The sequence below is a fragment of the Myotis myotis genome, unplaced genomic scaffold (genome assembly GCF_014108235.1).
Source record: "Myotis myotis isolate mMyoMyo1 unplaced genomic scaffold, mMyoMyo1.p scaffold_m19_p_14, whole genome shotgun sequence".
NCBI classification, from domain to species: Eukaryota; Metazoa; Chordata; class Mammalia; order Chiroptera; family Vespertilionidae; genus Myotis; species Myotis myotis.
In genome coordinates this window covers 133,819-152,777 of record NW_023416318.1, presented here as the reverse complement: position 1 = coordinate 152,777, position 18,959 = coordinate 133,819, and the positions used below count along the sequence as shown (strand labels likewise).

Here is an 18,959-nt window from a genome sequence, read left to right as displayed (position 1 = left end):
TCAGAGGAGAGAACGGAGGCTCACAGGGCTATGAGCTTGCTGAGGTCAGACAGCGAGCTGAGTTAGGGCCTAACTGTTAGGCCCTGCCTTCTGGCCACCTCGGCATGCACCTCAGTGATTCCCATGGTACAGGTTTTTAAGAATCACAATTTATGAATAAATCTCTCACTGATGGATATTTAAGCTGATTCCAATTTTTTAATATTACAACGACCAAAGCCTCTTTTAAAAGAGGCTGTTTCATGCTTGCTTCAGCAGCACATATACCAAAATTGGAACCAAACAGAGATCAGCATGGTCCCTGCACAAGAATGAGATGCAAATTCGTGAAGTGTCCCATATTTTAAAATAAAATAAAATAGGCAGTTGCTTTTTTCCCCTCAAACTTTGTTTTTCCCCCCAAATGCAAAAGTAATACATAACGGTTGTAAACATCCATACAACACTGCCCTGGCTGGCTTTGGACAGTTAGAGTGTCAGCCCTTGGACCGAAGGGTCTCAGGTTTGATTCCCAGTCAAGGGCATATACCTGAGTTACGGGTTCCCCAGCCCTGATAGGGGCGCATGTGGGAGGCAACCAATCGATCCGTCTCTCTCCTGCCGACATTTCTCTTCTCTCTCCCCTTCCCCCTTCCCTTCCACTCTCTCTGGAAATCAATTGAAAAAGTATCCTCGGGTGAGGATTAAAAAAAAAATACAGCACTGAAATGAACAACTCAGAAATGGAGATTCCCCAGAGTAACTGCCATTCACAACTAAGAATATATCTTTTAGACCTTCGTCTACACATATGCAAGCAAATATGTCCACAGATCCTGAGAAAAAAATTAACTTTGCAGAACAACATTATGATTCAATTTTCTATTCTCTCTCCAATGTGTTATATATTATATTGCTTAAGAGTGTAATTTTCTGTTTTAAAAAATGCCTGCAGAAATAATTTGGACGAGCAAGAAGCTTTTAAATATGACTTTACACATGTCTGTAATGTGCTGTCCTTGAATTTTAAAATATCTCTTTATTAAAGCACAATCTACATCGATACTCCTATCTGTATTTGAGAGTCGACATATCAAGCGTGTCCAGCTCAGCGACTTCTCCCAAACTGAACACACTCTCTGACCAGCTCTCGGACGGAGAAGCAGGACACGCCCACACCCCGACCGGTGCTCCCTCGTAATGGTCCCCTGCACCAAGGGCAGCCATAGCCTGACTTCGAATGTACATTTTATTTTTACCCATTTTTATCTGGGCTTGAATTTTAAGCCTCTTTCAGATTTAAAAGAGAATCTTCAACACAGATGCTGTTAGAATACATGCAGATATAGTGGCCAGCATTCGATGCCAGCATGAATGAATCTTATAAGTAAGTCTGTAGCACAGTTAACCTACTGGCTCCTTCTGATGGACATTTGAAATTTTTCTAATTGTTGGCTAATAAGCCAACTACAGGAAACAACTGGATGTGTATTTCTTTGTGCATGTCACTTTGAGATGTGTGTTCTTTAAAGATAAACGCCTACAAGTGGAATCGATAGTAAAAACAAAAAAGCTGATTGACAAACATTATTTTAAAAATACTTTGCCATCATGGCTCTCCAGAAAGAAGCAACAGCTCAGTTTCTTCTTCAAAACAAAAGCCAGGTGCCGGGTGCAGACCTGCTCACCGCAGCCCCTGCTGCTGGCAGCCCAGCCTGCTCTCTGGCAGGCCAAGCCGAGCGGAGCCTGCGGCAGGTGCCTGCGGCCCAGCAAGCACATCAAGGAGCACCCCACCCCACCCTTGCCCCCACAACCTCGACACCCCTCTCCGCAGACTTGCAAAGAACTAAACACAATCCCAAAGACAGCAGCAGGGAGACTGTCAGATAGCAGAGCCTATAGTGAGACGAGGGCCCCGGAGGCCTGTTCTTCCTTCCGCTGTGGACTGGGTGTGAGCCCTCGGGGAGGGCAGTCGCCCCGCCTGGGCCTTAGTCTCTTATGGTTTACATCGGACATGGCTGAGCAAGAAGCCCACCTTAACAGTGAACCCTGGAGCAGTCTGGTCCAGGTGACCCTGGGCCTTTCCTTCCTCCCCTCAGCCTTGGGAGGCAGCCTGCCCTTGAAGTTGATGGGCAGAAAGCATTTGCTTCTCCTGAGCACCTCCAGCATCTACGCCCTTCTAACTCCCACCGACCACACCTAGTTCTGCTGTGCTCTCCAACCCCACAGGCAGCAAGCATCTCAGATGCGGGGCGATGGTCCCGCTGTCCCTTTGCCACATTGTGTGGCTGCCAGAGGGCCCTGAACAGAACCTGGTTTGCCAAGGCCCTTCTGTAACTAGGGCTGGGTTGGAAAAGCAGGTGGGACTCTCTGCTCGTTTGCCCTGGCCATGGTGCCTCTGTAAGTGCAGCCTACGGTTGCATTTTTTTTGGCTCAATAGCTCTTATGCTGCTAAAGCCCAGGACGGGAAGCTAAGGCGGGATCCCTGGACCTTTTCAAAGGGCACGAGAGCTTCATCAGGATTCCCCTCTCCAGTTTAGCATTTTCTCCTCGTATTTTTCTCCTCTGACCCTCGAAGCTGAGAGTCAGTAAAACAATTAATGGACATGTGTCAGAGACCTTGATGCCTCTTACCTTGTCTTAGGTGCAAGGTCATTGGCTTTGAGGCCAGGGTCCCAGGGATTCTACCCTCAACAGAAATGAACAGGTGCTAGTGAAGTCAGCTTGGGAGTGGCCAGAGGACCTCGCCCTGAGGCACCTGCTCACCAGCCTCTCGGGCCTTCTCTACACCCACATGGCCGATGACACGCTGTAGGGGCAAATGAGGACACACACCTTTTATCCTTACCTCTTTTCAACTGAGCGTCAACATCTTTGCCGTCGAGATGGGCTTTTGTGCTCTTCCATCACACGAGCCATTTGCATTTTTTGCTTAGGATTTTATTTTTTACAACCAAGACATTTTTATAAAAGGGATGGAAAGTGAGAGAAGAAATATACAAGCCATGAGAAGGCAGAAGTGAAAGCCAAGGAAGTTTCTAATGGGAGATGAAGTGACCTCCCGCACCCCAAACCACCGGTTCCCAGCCCCAGAAGAGGTCCGCAGACATGGGCACGATGAGAGCCAGGTCAGCCCTCCCGCTGGGTCTGGTCCTTGGGCTCCCTGTGAGGACCGTCAGGCCCCAGCCCGGGAAGGACAAGGGAAGCCACGCCAGCGCTGCCCCACGTCTCAGGAGTCCAGGTCATAGCCAAACAGGGCAAGGACGAGCAAGGAGCGGAAGTGGTGTGGGTGGCATTTCTGACTCTGTCCTCCAGTGTGCCCCGAGTTGCAGGAAGTGCCACGGGCTCCGGGGCCAGGTGACCACCACGCACGAGGCCCACAGGAAGAACTTGCAGTGGTTAAAGCAGGCAGCTCCAGCAGCTCAGTGAAGTTTCCAGACAGCGTGTCCCTTCTCTCTCCTTTCTCCACATCTCGCTCTTTCCTGACCAGGCATCTCTGTGGCCGGACACCAGCAGCATATCCTCTGCTCATTTATGAAGCCTAGAAACAACAGCAAGTTGTGAAACCACTTATTTTCAGGCAAATACCATTGAATTTCCTGTAACAGAGATAAATGGCAAATGAAGATACAGGGCTCCCCTCCAAGTTAGTAGCCTGGAGCCAGGAGTTTTGGGTTACTATGTTTTTAGGGCCCAACTTAGTCATTAAAATGTTTTTAAGCTAAAAAAAAAAAAAAAAAAAAAAGGGCAGCCCAAAGGACTCTGGCTTTGAATGGTGTGACTTCCTGCAGTGCCTTCTAAGACAGGCTCCTCACAGATGCACACCCAGGGGCCAGGAGGCGGCCTGTGATAGGACGGTGTTCTAAGGCCAGTTAGAGGCCAGAACGTCTGCTCCAAGGCGCAGCTTGAGTTGGGAGCAGCTTGCCTGTGAGGCCCACAGACAGTTTTGTCCACATCTGGATCATGATGGCAAAACCACACGTGGTTTCCAAACTTTGGCAGCCACAGATCCTTGTGTTCAAATGATGTCTCCCAGGGAAGTGTAACCATAGGTGACGGATGGGACCAGAGCTGTGAGCAGAGGCTGAGGGCGCCCAGGGCCACACCCGGGACCACCCTCAGCTCCGTCTCTGCTTTAGTTGATCCACAGACCCCTGGGGTTTGCCAAGGCATGAGGTCCACAAACTGGGGTCAAATCACTGGGGAACAAGTTGAAATGAAGACGTGAGAGGCGGCCGGCGGTACCCCGAGGGGGACTGGTTCTCCATAAAATAACATTCTGGAGGCCTCAGTTTAGACAAATACATTCGGGGTTACTGTCTTGTACGTAGGGGGCAGTTTCTAAATTCAGCACGTAGGTTGAAGATTGTACCCAATCAATATTATCATCGAAAGCTGCCCATAAAATACAGCAGGCATGTTGAAGCATCTATACCTACGAAGATGGTATACTGGTATATAATAACGTGGAGCACGCCTTGTGGAGAACTTATAATTTTAGAGTATTTTAAAATTTTTGTTTCTTGGTTGTTGGGATTGTAGAGTTGACTTTCCTCAGTGACATGAGTCTGTGCTTCGACTCCCGGGGACCCAGGGCTGAGCACGGTGTAGTTGCTCACCCCAGCGAGTCCTCACAATAGCCACGCGGTCGGTACTGTTATCTCATTTTGCAGATGAGGAATCAGAGGCCGAAAGGGGAGAAGCCACTCGCCTACAGTCACATGGTGGGTGAGTGGCCAGCAGGATTCAAACCCAGACCTGCCTCCTGCTGGAGCCAGAGCTCCTGGGCACCAGGCCCTGCTGCCCTCTTCAACCTAGAGGCCTGGGCTTTCTCTTTTTTCCAACAACCCTCTGTGAAGAGGGTTGCAAGCAATGAGATGGGTAGATGTGAAATTCTCTCTTTTGAGGAAGAAAAACCAATCCAAGAACATCGCCCAGAGCCCAACTGGGGTCCCGGAGGTCCGTGAGGCTGGGGCAACCGACAGCCTCGGGGCCTCTCAGTCTCCTGGCCTCTGCCTGTGCTTACACAGCTCAGGGGGACCAACAGACAAGGTCGTGTTAGCCATGGGAGTCAGATGGTGGGTCTGCCAACTCCCGGGAGCCCAGTGGGGTCCGGGGTGGAAGACAGGCCCAAGGAAGGCAGCACAGCACCCAGCCCAGCAGGGAGAACAGTGCCCTGGAGGGACCCACTTGCTCTTGCTTTCAGCTCAGTTCTGCTCTTTCCTGTCCCATATGCTTGGAGCAAGTCTTTCAACTGGTAAAAACAAGCCTCCTGTGCCCTGCAGGACCAAGCTGCGTACGATGATGGTGGGCAGGAGTTTGGGATAGCCTGCCCTGGTCCTTGCGTGCCAGAGCTGCTTGTCACCACCAGGAGGTGAGAGCTGCATCTTGCCGCGCTTGAAGTGCACTTAGCAACTCATCGGCGCTTTTGTTTGTTGTTGTTTGTTTAAGTTTCCGGAGCCCTATCACCTCTGGATTTATACACCCTGTGCTTTTGCGAAGGTGGCGCCTGGCTTTGGCTCCTTGCACGAGAGGCTGTGAGCGGCAGCAGGGGCCGAGGAAACCAGGACCACACCCAGGCCCCGTCCTGGGCACTTTTCCAAGCCCCAGCACTTACTGCTTCATGAAGCGAATCCGGGCTCTCCTCCGCTGGCCTAGGAGAAGAAACCAACGTCAGTCAGCAGGGACTGTGGGCCGCTGACGCCCAGCCCCAGAGAGCAAGAGGGGTGCTGAGGACAGCCAACACCTCAGACACTGCCCTGGTGCCAGGCTGGGCTTCCACTGCATGTGTCTTAACCCCTTCCTGCTCACGGTAAACCTGGGAGTCGGGTGGTACTCTTATCATCTCCATTTGTCTACGAGGAAACTAAGGCAAGTACATTACGGAGTCACTTGCCCAAAGTCACGCAGCTAGTAAGAGGTGAACCAGAATTCACACTCAGCTCCTCTGGGCATCCTTCAACATGCCGCTCTGCCCTTCACAGCAGGTCAGAAGGAGCGGCTGTACCCGCAGGTGGTCTTGAACCAGAGCATGTGCATTTGGGAGACACGCGAGGTGTCCCATTGGGGTGAAGGAAGGAAACATGAACAGGACTATTTACAAGTTTACCTTATCCTTGATTACTTTCGAAGCACATTTAAGAACATACATAATGGATTAAGTAAATAACTACAGTTCACCGAAGTTGGTATTTATTATTTTTAAATTTTTTACCAAGGAGGTCCTTGGTCAAAAAAGTTTGCTTGGTGATGGGGAAACAAATAAAAACAAAATAAAATGAAGTTTTAAAACGAGTTTGCAACCACTGAGCTTTAATGGAGTTCTTAGAACTGGGTAAATGGATCCCTTTGTGGGTGGCAAATGTGTGCACAAAAGTGCCCATGGCACATTTCTCCAGGGAAACTGTCATCACATGCTCAAAGGGGTCCGTGACCTATAAAAGAGCCACCACTCTAGCCCATATGCCTGCAGGCCACCCCTCCCATGTTACAGAACCCAGAGAGAGTGAAGGACGTGCTCCAGGTGGCACAGCTGGGCCCGGGGCTCTGGGCTCCATGGCAGCTGTGTGGCCTCCCCTGCAGCTGTGGGGCGGGGAGGGGCATAGGAGATGACTCTGTCTCGGGAATGGCCGAGAGCAGCAGCCATCTCTGAGTTTCCCTTCAGCCTCACAGACGGGCAGGATTTCTAGCTTCTGGAACATAACCCCAAACCCACTTCAGTCTCTTCCGTGTACTTCCATCCCGACTGCCCACAGGCGCTCCCGCTCACTGAGCACATACCCAGCTGGGCACGGAGGGCAGCACTTCACCAACAGGAACCTTGGCAGGGAGGTGGCATTGCCCATCCGTGCCCCTGGGAGGCTCAGAGAGGCCAGGGCACGCACCCAAGGCACTAAGTCAGGGAGTAGCCGGGTTGGACCCAAACCCAGGGAGTTCTGACTCCAGAGCCAGGCGGTCTCTGAGCCCTCCGCTTGGTGAGGCCCAGGATCCCCCTGTGGAACTACCTCGGGCTCACGTCTGCCTTGCTCCCCTAGAGAAGGAGGGCCCCTCAGGCACACCTCCAACAGCACCAGGGGCTGGCCCAAGAGGGGACAACTTACAGTACAGGTGAACGGCCACACCCAGGGACACCAGCAGAATCACGGCACCGGTCACCAGCAGGCCGAGGGTCAGGGGGCCGCAAGGCGGGCCTGGGAGACACGCATATTGCACATTTGAGACACACAGATAAACACAAAGAGGGGAAAATTAACTAAAAGCCCGCCGCCCAGAGAATACCACTGTTTGTATATTTTCTTCTAGCCTTTTTTTCTAGGCACTTTAACCACCGTGAGATGATTTTATATGTAATTATGTTTTAATTTGGCTTCCTGAAGGGTCGTCACACCCGAATGGGCCACAGTGCCCCTACAGGTCCACAGACACCTCCCCGAACTTGACTCTGGGGAAAGGGGCTCTCCCACCACCGTGGTGCTGAGCCCGCTTGGCCAGGGAGCCGCCTCAGCGACAGGACAGGCAGCCGCTTCCTCCCTCACCCCGGTCTCCCGAGGTCTCCCACATGTCTCCTGAGACAGCGGCTTAGAAATGGACCCCCAGGCCCTCCCAGTGTCTCTCAAAGGATAGCCCTAAGGCCCTAGGCCTTAGGAAGCGGTCCCTCCATGGGGGCCACCAGGCTTTTATTCATGATCGTAAGCTGTGAGGTCTGTCCGGGTGCCCTGCCAAGCGAAATGCCTTGTGTGTAGCATCTCGTTTACTCCTCCTTCCCTTTAGCCAGGTAAACCTCCCCATTTCACAGGTGAGGAGACGGAGGCACAGAGAGGTCCCCGGTACAGGGAGTGGCGACAGGGATTCCAATCCAGGCCTGGCTGACGTACCGCTAGGTTACACTGCTCCAAGGCCCCCTCCCCAGTGCAGCCACCGCCGACCACCCCACACCCTCCACTCCACGTGGCCACCTGTTTGTTCTAAAGAACCTGCCAATGTTGGATTTGCACTTTGCCCAGGATTTTACTGAGGATTCGTATTAGAACTGATGCAAGACATCGGAAGACCTTTCATCCATCATTTATAAAAGTCTCTCTGAATTCACTGTCATTCAGCAGTCCCGACACGAGGATGAACAAAGCATGTTTCTTCTAGAATTTAAGACCAGCGGAAGGTTCTGCTGCCTGGGCTTGTGTCTATGTCACTGTGGTGTGGTGTGCGTTTGTGGGGTGCTGGTGGTGCCATGGTGCTTGGGGTCTTCTGATGCTCTGTTTGCTGTGACCTAACAGGAGAGCTCCCTGCTCCCAGCCCCGAGGTCCTGTTCGGGCCGCTCCCAGCCCCTGGGTCCTGTCAGGGCCGCTCCCAGCTCCTGGGACTTCACATGCAGTTAAGGCCCAGCAGCCCCAGCAGCAAGAGGCCGCCGGGTGGCTGCTGTGGTTTGTTCTCTGGGTGGGAGCAGATGGCATTTTCCGTTTGTCACCAGTAACTTTTGGGGAACAGAGATTAGTATTTTTCCAGAAACACATTTGGCTTATGAGTTCAAGAAAAGTGTGTGTGTGTGTGTGTGTGTGTGTGCGCGTGCACGCACAGATTGTATGTACACGTGCATGTATGCGTGTGTGTGTGTGTGTGTGTGCTCCCGCTGTGGCGTCCGGTGCTCACAGGACAGAGCGGCGAGCGTGTTCACTCATTAACAGACATATCAAGCACATACGGTGTGGTAGGTCCTCAGCTGGGCATCAGAAGTGGGAAAGTTTAAGGTCCTGTTCTTTTGGGTGGGGTTTTTATTTGTTAGCTAACACCTTTATTGAGATAGAATTCACAAATTATAAAGTTTACCTGTTTCATGTGTATAATTTCAAGTTTTTGGTAAATTCACAGAAATGTGCAACCATCACCACAATCTAGTTTTAGGACATTCTTATCCCCCCAAAAGGAAATCCTGTACCTACTGGCAGTCCCTCCCCAGCCCCCCCCCAGTCACCCAGCCTCAGGCCCCCACTAATCTATTTTCTGTCTCCATGGAATGTCGCATTCTGGACATTTCATATCAATGAGATCATATAATATATGGTCTTTTGTAACTAGCTACTTCCACTGCATAACCTTTTTAAGATTCATCCATGTTGTAGCGTGTATCAGTACTTAATCCTTGATTATGACCGAATGCTATTCCATTGCATGGCTAGTCCACATTGCGTAAATCCACATCATGGCGGGCATTTGAGTTGTTTACCCTTCTGGGCTATTAGGAATGATGCCTCTGGGGAAATTTGTGTGCAAGTTTTGAGTGGACATGTCTTTCATTAAGTTTTGTCCTGTGACAACTGGTGAGTGTGTCCCCCACTAGACTGTGAGCTACTGGAGGACACAGCTTCCCTACTGAGCCCAGCTCAGGGCCAGAGAAACAGGCTCTAGACTGCACTTGGGAAGGGCTTATGGAAGAACGGAGGGAAGGAAAGAAGGGAGGGAGGGAGGGAGGGAGGGAGGGAGGGAGGGAGGGAGGAAGGGAGGGAGGGAGGGAGGGAGGGACGGAGGCAGGAAGAAAGGGAGAGAGGGAGAGAGGAAGGGAGGGAGAGAGAAAGGGAGGAAGGGAGGGAGGAAAGGAGGGATGGAGGGAGGAAGGAAGGGAGAGAGGAAGGGAGGGGGAGAGAAAGGGGGGGAGGGAAGAACGGAAGGAAAGCAGTGAGTGACAATGCTTCGCTTCTGAGAGTCCTTGGGTATGGGGGAACTCACCCTTCCGAGTCACCGGGCTTGGGCGCCGGCACCTTATCTTCTTAGGGGTGGACTTGGTGGTGGGCTTGGCAGTGGTGGGAAGGACATCAACTACAGAAAGCAAGCCAGACACATTCCTTAGCCAGGTGAGCAGCAGGTGGATTGAGAGAAAGACCTAACACCACCTTTCCTCCCTCCCTTCCTCCCTTTCTCTCTCCCTCCCTTCCTCTTTCCCTTCCTTCCTCCCTCCATCCCTCCCTTCCTTCCTCCCTTTCTCTCCCCCTCCCTTCCTCTGTACCTGGGCTGCTACAGAGCTTGAGGGTCACAGAACAATAAAGCATTTGAGTGCTTCCCCAACTTCAGACCTATCTGTGGGCCTGGGGACAGGGGTCTGCCGGTGTCCTGGAGAGAGGGGGGCTCTGGAGCTACACAGACCCGAACAGAACCCAGCACCCCTGATCAACCTGTGCAACCTGGGGCAAGCTGGTCGCTCTTCTCTGCCTCGGTGTCCCATCTGCTGAAGTAAAGGTGGTCTCCACCGCCTGCTCAGGGTTGTTGTGAGAATTAAAGGGGCCGTGTGTCCAGCTGAGTGTGCACTAGGTGCGGCTCTGCCCGGCTGGACCGTGGTTCCACTTGAGCCGAAGCTGGAGTCCCCGAGCCCTGCCGGTCCCTAAGCGAGTGGGGGACCTTGCTGGACCTCATGCAGGTGGAGTATGTTGGGGTTGCTTTCCTTCTCACGTGTCTTTACAAATCATATACTTTCAGAGCCAGAGGGATCTTTTAAAAAATATTCATATATTTGAGAGAGAAAGGGAGTGAGAAATAGAAACATCAATGACGAGAGAGAATCATTGATCGGCCGCCTCCTGCACGCCCCACACTGGGGATCTAGCCCACAACCGGGCATGTGCCCTGACGGGGAACTGAACCGTGACCCCTGGTTCATAGGTGGATGCTCAACCCTTGAGCCACGCCGGCTGGGCCAGAGGGATCTTCAGTCTAGTCTCAACCTTTCGTTTCAAAGGTAACACCAATGAAATTAAGGGGAGGACCGGCCTTTGGTGCCCTCAGTGGAAAGGGCTGGGCTGGACCCCACACCTGTCCTGTCTCTCGGGTGGGTCACTCCTCTGTTTTTGTTCTAATTCAGTGTCACACGCCAAAGTGTGGGGATAAAACAGGACAAGTCCGCGAGCAGAGGGAGCGGCCGAGGCACTGAGGCGCCAGGAGTGGCGTGAGCCCTGGGTGCCCCTGCATCCGGCCTCCGCTTTCGTAGGTTGAGGAAAGACATTTCGCTGAAATGATTTTCCATAAAACGAGAGGAGAGGGAAGGGGGTGACCCAGGAACTTAAACTCTAGCCAAGGGGACAGAGTGGCAGCCAACAAACTGGCCACTTTGAGGCTGGCTTCTTGCATATAAAAGTGGGCCCTTCGGACCCTCCCGACCCTGTACCCCCATGGGGAGGTGGAGGGGACGTGCCCTGCCTGCTCCAGGAACTTTCGAGAAGAGCCAGCTAAATAGAATGAACACTTGCTAGGCTCTCCTGTGAGCGAGTGGCAGTGCCCAGCACCGCAGCTGGAGCTCTCTGAACCCCACAGCTTTGGGGGTGGGCACGATTGGCCCATCTTACCCCCGGGGAAGCCCAGGCACAGGGAGCTGAAGCCACTGGCCCAAAGTCGGAGACGGTACACAGCAGAGCAGGGAGCTGAGTCCAAAGGCTCCCTCTCTAGGCTGTCCCTGCGCCACCCTGTGCAAATGTTTGTGCACAAAAAGTGACGCTGACCAGGTTGACCCAAGGCCCTGGTCACCAGCCTGCTGGGGACGCGAGTGTGGCAGGAACAACACCATCGGCTTAGTGCCCCGGGAGCGTGCGAGGGGCCTGGCCTCTGCGAGGGGTCACTGCGCTTTGCCATCCCCTCTTGCTCATGGCCTGGGGATGTCCATTCCCCTCACCTCATACCCAGGAGGCACAGAGGGTGCTCAGCGGCCCCTGGCGAGCGGCAGGGGGCGGCCCTGCAGGACCCAGCGCCTTGGCGGGCCAGCCTGGTGCTCTGGGTCTGGTGGGGGTTTGTGGACAGGCTTGTCCACTTTAATTTCTTGTCCAGAACAGGTCCCCTTGATTCCTCCTGATTCCCTAGCCCCTGCCCAGTTCAATCTCCCCCTTTCCTGCTCTTTGAAAGGGACAGGCCTTTTGACCCCATGGTGCACGTAAGGCAGTGATGGCGAACCTTTTGAGCTCGGCGTGTCAGCATTTTGAAAAACCCTAACTTAACTCTGGTGCCGTGTCACATATAGACATTTTTTGATATTTGCAGCCATAGTAAAACAAAGAGTTATATTTTTGATATTTACTTTATATATTTAAATGCCATTTAACAAAGAAAAATCCACCAAAAAAATGAGTTTGTGTGTCACCTCTGACACGCGTGTCATAGGTTCCCCATCACTGGCCTAAGGGGCCTGAATCCTTTCTCTACCCCGCTCCCCCTTCCTCCTTCAAAGAGCCCTGACTTTCTGGTGGGAGGGTGGGCTCAGCTCTGGCCCCCCGGCCCCCCCGGGAGATGATATGGCACCTGCTTCCGGGGAGGCCCTGCCATCCTGGGAGCGGGGTGGGGGGGCTTTGGAAACGTGAAAACACGAGTGCGTGGGTGGCTGTGGGGAGCTTCTGAAAGCCACTTGTGCTGTTTCACCATCCACCTTTCTCAGCCCCTCACAGCGCATGAATGGAAAGATGTGTCTTACAGAGGCAATAACAATAAACCAAACCGAAACCCCAAGCCCCCCAAAGCCGATTTCCAATACAGGAATCAGTTAGCGCCCCCACGGCATGCTCAGCTGCTGCCCAGAGACCTCGCCGCCTCCCACCTCCTGATCCAAGGCCCGCGGCTGGCGAGATGCCACAGGGCCATCGCTCTGTTTTCTGCCTTCCTCACTGTGCTGCCGTCCCCCAGTGTCCCTGCTCAGCCCGTGCTGAGTGGCTGAATCCCTGGGGCCCCCCTTGCTACTCCCAGCGCCCCCCTGTGAGAAGGACAGCAGGAGCCTTTCAGGGGTTGGCTCTGGCATGGGTTAACCTGAGGAGGGGCTACAGTCAGGCATGGGCCTGGGAGAAGAATTTCTGCCCTGATTCCTGGGCACCGCTGGTGGCTTTAAGCCTCACTGCGATATGGCAGCCGCTGCCACGTGCACACGGCCAGTCTGACCCGCGATGGGCTCTGCATGTAAAACATGTTGAATGCTTAGCAGGGAAGGAGAAGACAAAATATTTCAGTCATTCTCTAACTGGTTCAGCTCAGTGGATAGAGCGTCAGCCTGCGGACTGAAGGGCCTGGGTTCGATTCTGGTCAAGGGCACATGCCCAGGTTTCGGTGATCATGCAAGAGGCAGCCAATCAGTGATTCTCTCTCATCATTGATGTTCCTATCTTTCTCCCTCGCCCTTCCTCTCTGAAATCAATTTTATATATATATATAACATTACAGTCAAAATTTTACCTGGATTACATACTGTTCATAAATCGGGTTAAATAAAACATATCATTTAAATTAATTTCATGTGATTCTTTTACTTTTTTTAAACGTGGCTATCAGAAATTTTCAAATTACATCTGTGGCTCACGATATATTTCTACTGGATGTGCTGACTTAACTCATGAGGACTGTAGTGCCTAAGGACCGGAAGCTGGAGGGGGTCGTTCGTGGAGGCCATAGCAACCCATGTCGCAGATGAGAAGACTGAGGCCCATCGAGGGGAGAGGAGCGACCCGCCCAAAGGCACACAGTGGATTTGCAGCTGAGCTTGGGGTCCAGTTTCCTCATTCCCCGCATCTCTGGGTGTGGGTTTGAGCCGTAGGCCCACATGCAGAATGCGAGGGCATCCGCCCCTCCACTGCCTGTGTGCTCACTGGGAGGGCAGTTCTGAGACCGTGGTTAGGCCCCAGGACTCAACCCAATCCAGCCACAGCCGCAGGGGGCTTGGTGTGGCTGGAGGACAGCGTCATTCTGTCCCCATAGGAAGCAGCGATGCTTCTAAGCATCCCGTTTTCAATGGGAATCATAATAGTACCAACCTCCCAGGATGGCTGGCAGCATTAAGCGAGATAAGTACATAAACACTCGCCTGTGCTTGACCTTGGGTCAGTCTCAGAATATATTTTCTGTTACTATTAGCTGTAGCACGATTGCTCCGGGCCATCATCCCTCCCAATGATGAGGCTTAGAGTTGGGCTCGCTGAGTGGGGTGGCCCCCAGGCCTGGCACACAGTAGGCACTCAATGCTGTCGATAACACTGAGCCAGGGTCTTACCCACAGTCAGCTGAGTTCCCTTCCCGAAGTTCAGCTTGGGGGACCCGATGGTCATGCAGAAGTAGACACCGCTGTCTGCAGGCTGCACACTTCTGAGAGTGAGAACGGACTGGGTTGCCACCTGACTCACATTTAGCTTCTCCTGCTTCACATCCTTGCCATACACAGCCGTTTTAGAATCCACGAAGGCCAGGAACTCATAGTGACTGTCCATGCTTGGGGCCTGGCGCTGTCTCAGCCAGTAGATGCGCAGGTTTTGGGAGGTTTTGGCTTCACAGACTAGCTTCACCTCTGTGTTGGTCTGAGCCACCTCCTTCCCAGGGGTCTGCTGGAGTACAGAGCTGCCGTGGAGAGCTATAAGAAGCAGAAGGAGCAGAGACCATCAGCTCATTTTCCTGGCCTCAGAGTCACCCCGAACCGAGTATCTAAGGAAAAGCCGTGGAAGAACCTGCCCAGTTGCAGGGTCTGGAGGCTGTTGTAAATTAGCGGGTGGTTCCTGGACTCAGGAGCTCGAACACCCCACCTCCCAGGAGACCATCTGTGAGGCTGGCGTTCACTCTGTCCAGCTTTCCAAAGGGGCAGGGGAGAGTTGCCATTTGCCGACTGCGTGCTCATAAACCTGGCTCTTTGCATAAGAATCTCAATCGAGTCTCAAACTTATTTTGGGATTTTTATCTCCATTACACAGATGAGGAAACCGTGTCATGAAGTTACTTGTTCAAAACCCCCCCGACAGCTAGTAAGTGACCTGGGATTCCAACTCAAAGATGTGCCCTGGCCAGGTGGCTCGTTTGGTTGGAGTGCTGTCCCATGCCAGAAAAGGTTGCCGGTTCAATTCCCAGTCAAGGCACATACCTAGGTTGAAGGTTTGACCCCCGGTCTGGGTACATACAGGAGGCAACTGATCAACTGATGTTTCTCTCTCACATTGATGTCTCTCTCTCTCTCTCTCTCTCTCTCTCTCTCTCTCTCTCTCTCTCAATATATCCTCTGGTGAGGATTTAAAAAAGCCCAAAACTCAAATATTCAAAGTCACATGTGTGGTCTCTTTCACCTTTCCCTGCTGTAACTCACTGTATAGACCAGGGGTCCTCAAACTTTTTAAACAGGGGGCCAGTTCACTGTCCCTCAGACCGTTGGAAGGCCGGACTATAGTTTAAAAAAAAAACTATGAACAAATTCCTGTGCACACTTCACATATCTTATTTTGAAGTAACAAAACAAAATGGGAACAAATACAATATTTGTATTTGCATGTGGCCCGCGGGCCGTAGTTTGAGGACCCCTGGTATAGACCTTCAACAGGCTCCAAGAAGCGGAAGGAGACCCAGGCAAGCTGGGAGAGGCGCACAGAATCACAGGCGGAGCACAGGGTGGGGCTGGCCTACCTCAGAGGCCCAGCCACAGCGTCTGCACATGGATGACAACCAGCAGTGGCACTCGCTCCCCCATGGTGGCTAATGACCATCCCTCCCCAACCCAGCCATCGCTAGCTCCCTGGATCCCCTTCCTGAGTGGCAGGACAGACCCCAGAAGCAGGGCCGGGAGTTCACTTTAATCACAGACAGGAAGCGCTGTAAGTAGGGGATTCTTCTCCGAAAACGGGAGCAGAACTCAGCCCTGGCCCTGAACCCAGCCGCCACCCCGCACCAGTGGTGGGACCACAGGCAAGACACGGAGCCTGTCTCTTCTCTTTAAAAAGAGGGTGGCTTGCCCTAACTGGTTTGGCTCAGGGGAAAAGGAGGGCGGCTTGCCCTCGCCGGTTTGGCTCAGTGGATAGAGCGTCGGCCTGCGAACTGAAAGGTCCCAGGATCGATTCCGGTCAAGGGCACATGCCCGGGTAGTGGGCTTGATCCCCAGTGAGGGGCATGCAGGAGGCAGCCGATCCACCATGATTCTCTCTCATCATGGATGTTTCTATCTCTCTCTCCTTCTTCCTTCCTCTCTGAAATCAATACAAATATATATATATATATTAAAAAAAAAAAAAGAGGGCGGCTTGTCCGGCCTGTGTGGTTTGGGGGACGTGCAGGAGGCAGCCAACTGATCTCTCTCTCTCTCATTGATGTTTCTGTCTCTCTCTCTCTAAAAATCAATAAAAACATATTAAAAATAAATAAATAAATAATAAACAAATAAATAAACAGGGTGCTGCCCCAGGCCATTGCTTTGACTGCCGCCGGGAGTTAAAGTGTCCCAGAAAGCAAGCTGTCAAGTCCTGTACATGGTAAATCACCATCCGCGTGTCCGGGGGTTGTCACGGCAGCAGGTGAAATGTTAGTGAGGAGGGTTAGCGTGGGTCTTCTGCAGTGAGGTCCAACAGACTGGATCGGACTTAGGGAGCCTTTCATTCCAGCTGTCGGGTGGAGGGAGATGGGCAGAGTCCCAGAAACATTGAGGCACAGGCCTGGGTGAGCAGAAGAGGCCAGAGAATGGTGTGTGTGAGTGTGTGTGTGTGTGTGTGTGTGTGCACGCGCCCAAGAGGAGCTGGCTTATGAGGTGGTGGCCCGTATTCACGATCCTACCTACACTTGTTCTCGGGCTCCATGGCCCCATAGCCTTTCCTAATACTGTTGAAATGCACATAAACTCTTTGACTCCACTCACAGGCCGCTCTGAGCTTCCGCTTGCATCAAGAATGAAATGATGGCTCCTGGGGCCCGAGCGGTCGCTGGGCCTTTGCTTTTCTCCCCAGATAGCCTCCTGCCTTGTAGATCCCCTTCCTGGGAATCTACAGGACTTTTCGGGGGAGATAAGAAGCATCAAAAATGCCAATATTTACTGAACCGTGCCAAGCACAGTGCAGGAATAATCTCATTTAATCCTCGCCAAATCCTGTTTCACACCCATTTTATACACCAGGAAACGGAGGCTCAGGAAGCGTAAAGACATGTTCAAGGTCACACAGCCTGTAGGTGGTGGGTTCAGATTCAAACCCCCGTCTGCAGCTCCAGAACCTGAGCTTTTTGACACTCACTGAACTGAGAAGACCTGTGGTTCCAGGATCGTGGTCATGTGCTCGTGTGCACATAGTGGAGCCACAACTACACAGACTCAAAGACCTTCCAAGAAAGACCATAAGTGACTCCTCAGGGGTACAGAGGTCAGAAGGGGTGCCAGCTGTTCGTGTCCCCTCCCCCTCCTGCGCCCAGACACGAAGACTTCCTGGTTGAGACACACCCTGGTCTCTCTCTGGTGACCACTTGCTGGGGCTGAACATCCAGCCATGGCCGAACCCCTAACCTAGGTGCCGGACACCTAGCCAGGCCTTGCCACACGTGTGGTCTCACTAACCCATTCTCAGAGGAACCTGCTGCTTCTAAAACGATGGGCAATACCGTAGCAGCTTTGAATCGCCTGGATCGGCTTCTACTTCAGATGCTGTTGAGCTCACTGGGCCAGAGCTGGGCGGGCAGGCCTTGTCGCCCCTGGAGGGATGTCCGGCTTTGGGCTTTTGGGCAAGGGAGATCGACCTCAGGTTAGTGGGCAGTTTGGGGGGAGGAGGGGCTTCTTCTAGAAGGTAGTGTGACTGGGCTGAGCCAGAGGGACAGTGGAGACTCCCCGCTCCATCCACGTCTGGGTTTCCAACCCTAATACTGTCGGGTGCTGGAGTCACACTGCACACCCAGCCCCAGGGAGTACAGGGAACAGGGGCCCTGAGGGAATACCCGGCCACACCTGCCGGAGAACTGGCAACAGCCTGCTATTTCTATTTGGCAGGTTGTACTCCATAAACTTGCCCGGAAGGGATAAAGATGTGTCTACAGAACCCGGGCCAAGTGGGGGACACCCAAACCCGCCTGGGCCTCTGGCACCTCCTGGTATCACATCACCGCCTTGTCCCTGAACAAGGGCATTTTCCTTCCTCTCTGGACATCCTTACTCGTTCCCTCTTCTTCCTTCCCATCTCCCTCCTTCCTTCCTTTCCCCTCTCCCTCCTTCCCTTCCTCCCTTCCTCCCCTCTTCCTGTCTCCCCTTCTCCCGGCTCCAGGCTTTTGGGCAGGGGTGGCTCAGCCCTGGGGCTCCCCAGGTCCCTGGGAGAACGAGCTCCCTGGGGGACTTTCCTTTCCACCCGCAGAGACGGTGCCTGCCGCGCGGCTTCTGGGTGTCCCACAGCCGGGACTCTCCCCGGCTCAGGCTCCTCTGGGACCAGCGCAGACACCCCTCCCCGCCCCCCCGCAAGGCCCCGTGCCCCCCAGTCTCCCCACCTACCTGCCAGCTGCACTGCGAGGAGGAGCAGCCAGAGCCAAAGCCGCATCTTGGCGCCTAGACACCTGGTCCCCGCGGGGCCCTGCAGAGACTGTCCTGGGGTGGGTGCAAGCTGCGAGCCGGGGGCGGGGCAGGGGAGGGGGGGCGGCTCCAGGGAGGAGGCGGGACCTGGTGAGAGTCTGGTGTGAGGATAACAAGGTCTCCACCCTCATCCTCTCCGCATTTCAAAGGTCTTCGTTCCCTTTCCAAGACGCACACTAGGACCCCCTGCTCTCTGGTAAGGGGGTGATACCACTGTCCCCGGTCAAGCCCTTGCACGTGTGTGGTCACCTCCATGACTCCATGTGACAGTTCAGGCAACTGAGGCTCGGAGAGGTCGGGGTGTTCAAGGTCCCCCAGGAGCGAGCGGTGGAATGGAACCCCAACTCAGTCACTTCTTTTCTTACTGAGCAGCTATTGTGAGCCTCCTGGGTGCCCTCTGCTCAGCGGGACTGGAGTGACCAAGACCAGGCCCCGCCCTCAAGGGTGCACACTGTGGGGGACACAGGGAGGTTTACTAACTGTGCCACACAGTATGATGCTTGAGGAAGGTAAGCTGGGGTTCCAGAGAGGGGCCCCAACCCTGCCCTTCAGAGCCGTGATGAGCTGAGATTCTGGGGCAATTACTGTTAAAATAGCACTGACGTGAGAGATTAGTGGATGGACAAAGATGCCCACGTTGAAGCTGTGTGTGTGTTGTGTGTGTGTGTGCGTGTGTGCGCGCACATGCGTG

The 18,959-nt window shown here is 53.3% G+C and overlaps 1 protein-coding gene and 1 pseudogene across 1 annotated transcript; one reads left to right on the top strand and one right to left on the bottom strand.

Annotated features, from left to right (window-relative positions):
• The first annotated feature begins 246 nt into the window (after window positions 1-246).
• LOC118669507 lies at window positions 247-346 on the top strand (annotated as a pseudogene).
• A 2,570-nt stretch (window positions 347-2,916) lies between these two features.
• On the bottom strand, window positions 2,917-18,291 carry CD8B (CD8b molecule). The gene is made up of 6 exons (XM_036333880.1): window positions 18,191-18,291; window positions 13,979-14,332; window positions 9,700-9,789; window positions 7,080-7,169; window positions 5,597-5,633; window positions 2,917-3,520 (listed from the first exon to the last, which is right to left on the bottom strand). Exons 1-6 carry the CDS (start codon window positions 18,234-18,236, stop codon window positions 3,508-3,510), a joined length of 630 nt encoding a protein of 209 aa, XP_036189773.1. The 5' UTR covers window positions 18,237-18,291; the 3' UTR covers window positions 2,917-3,507.
• Window positions 18,292-18,959: the final 668 nt, after the last annotated feature.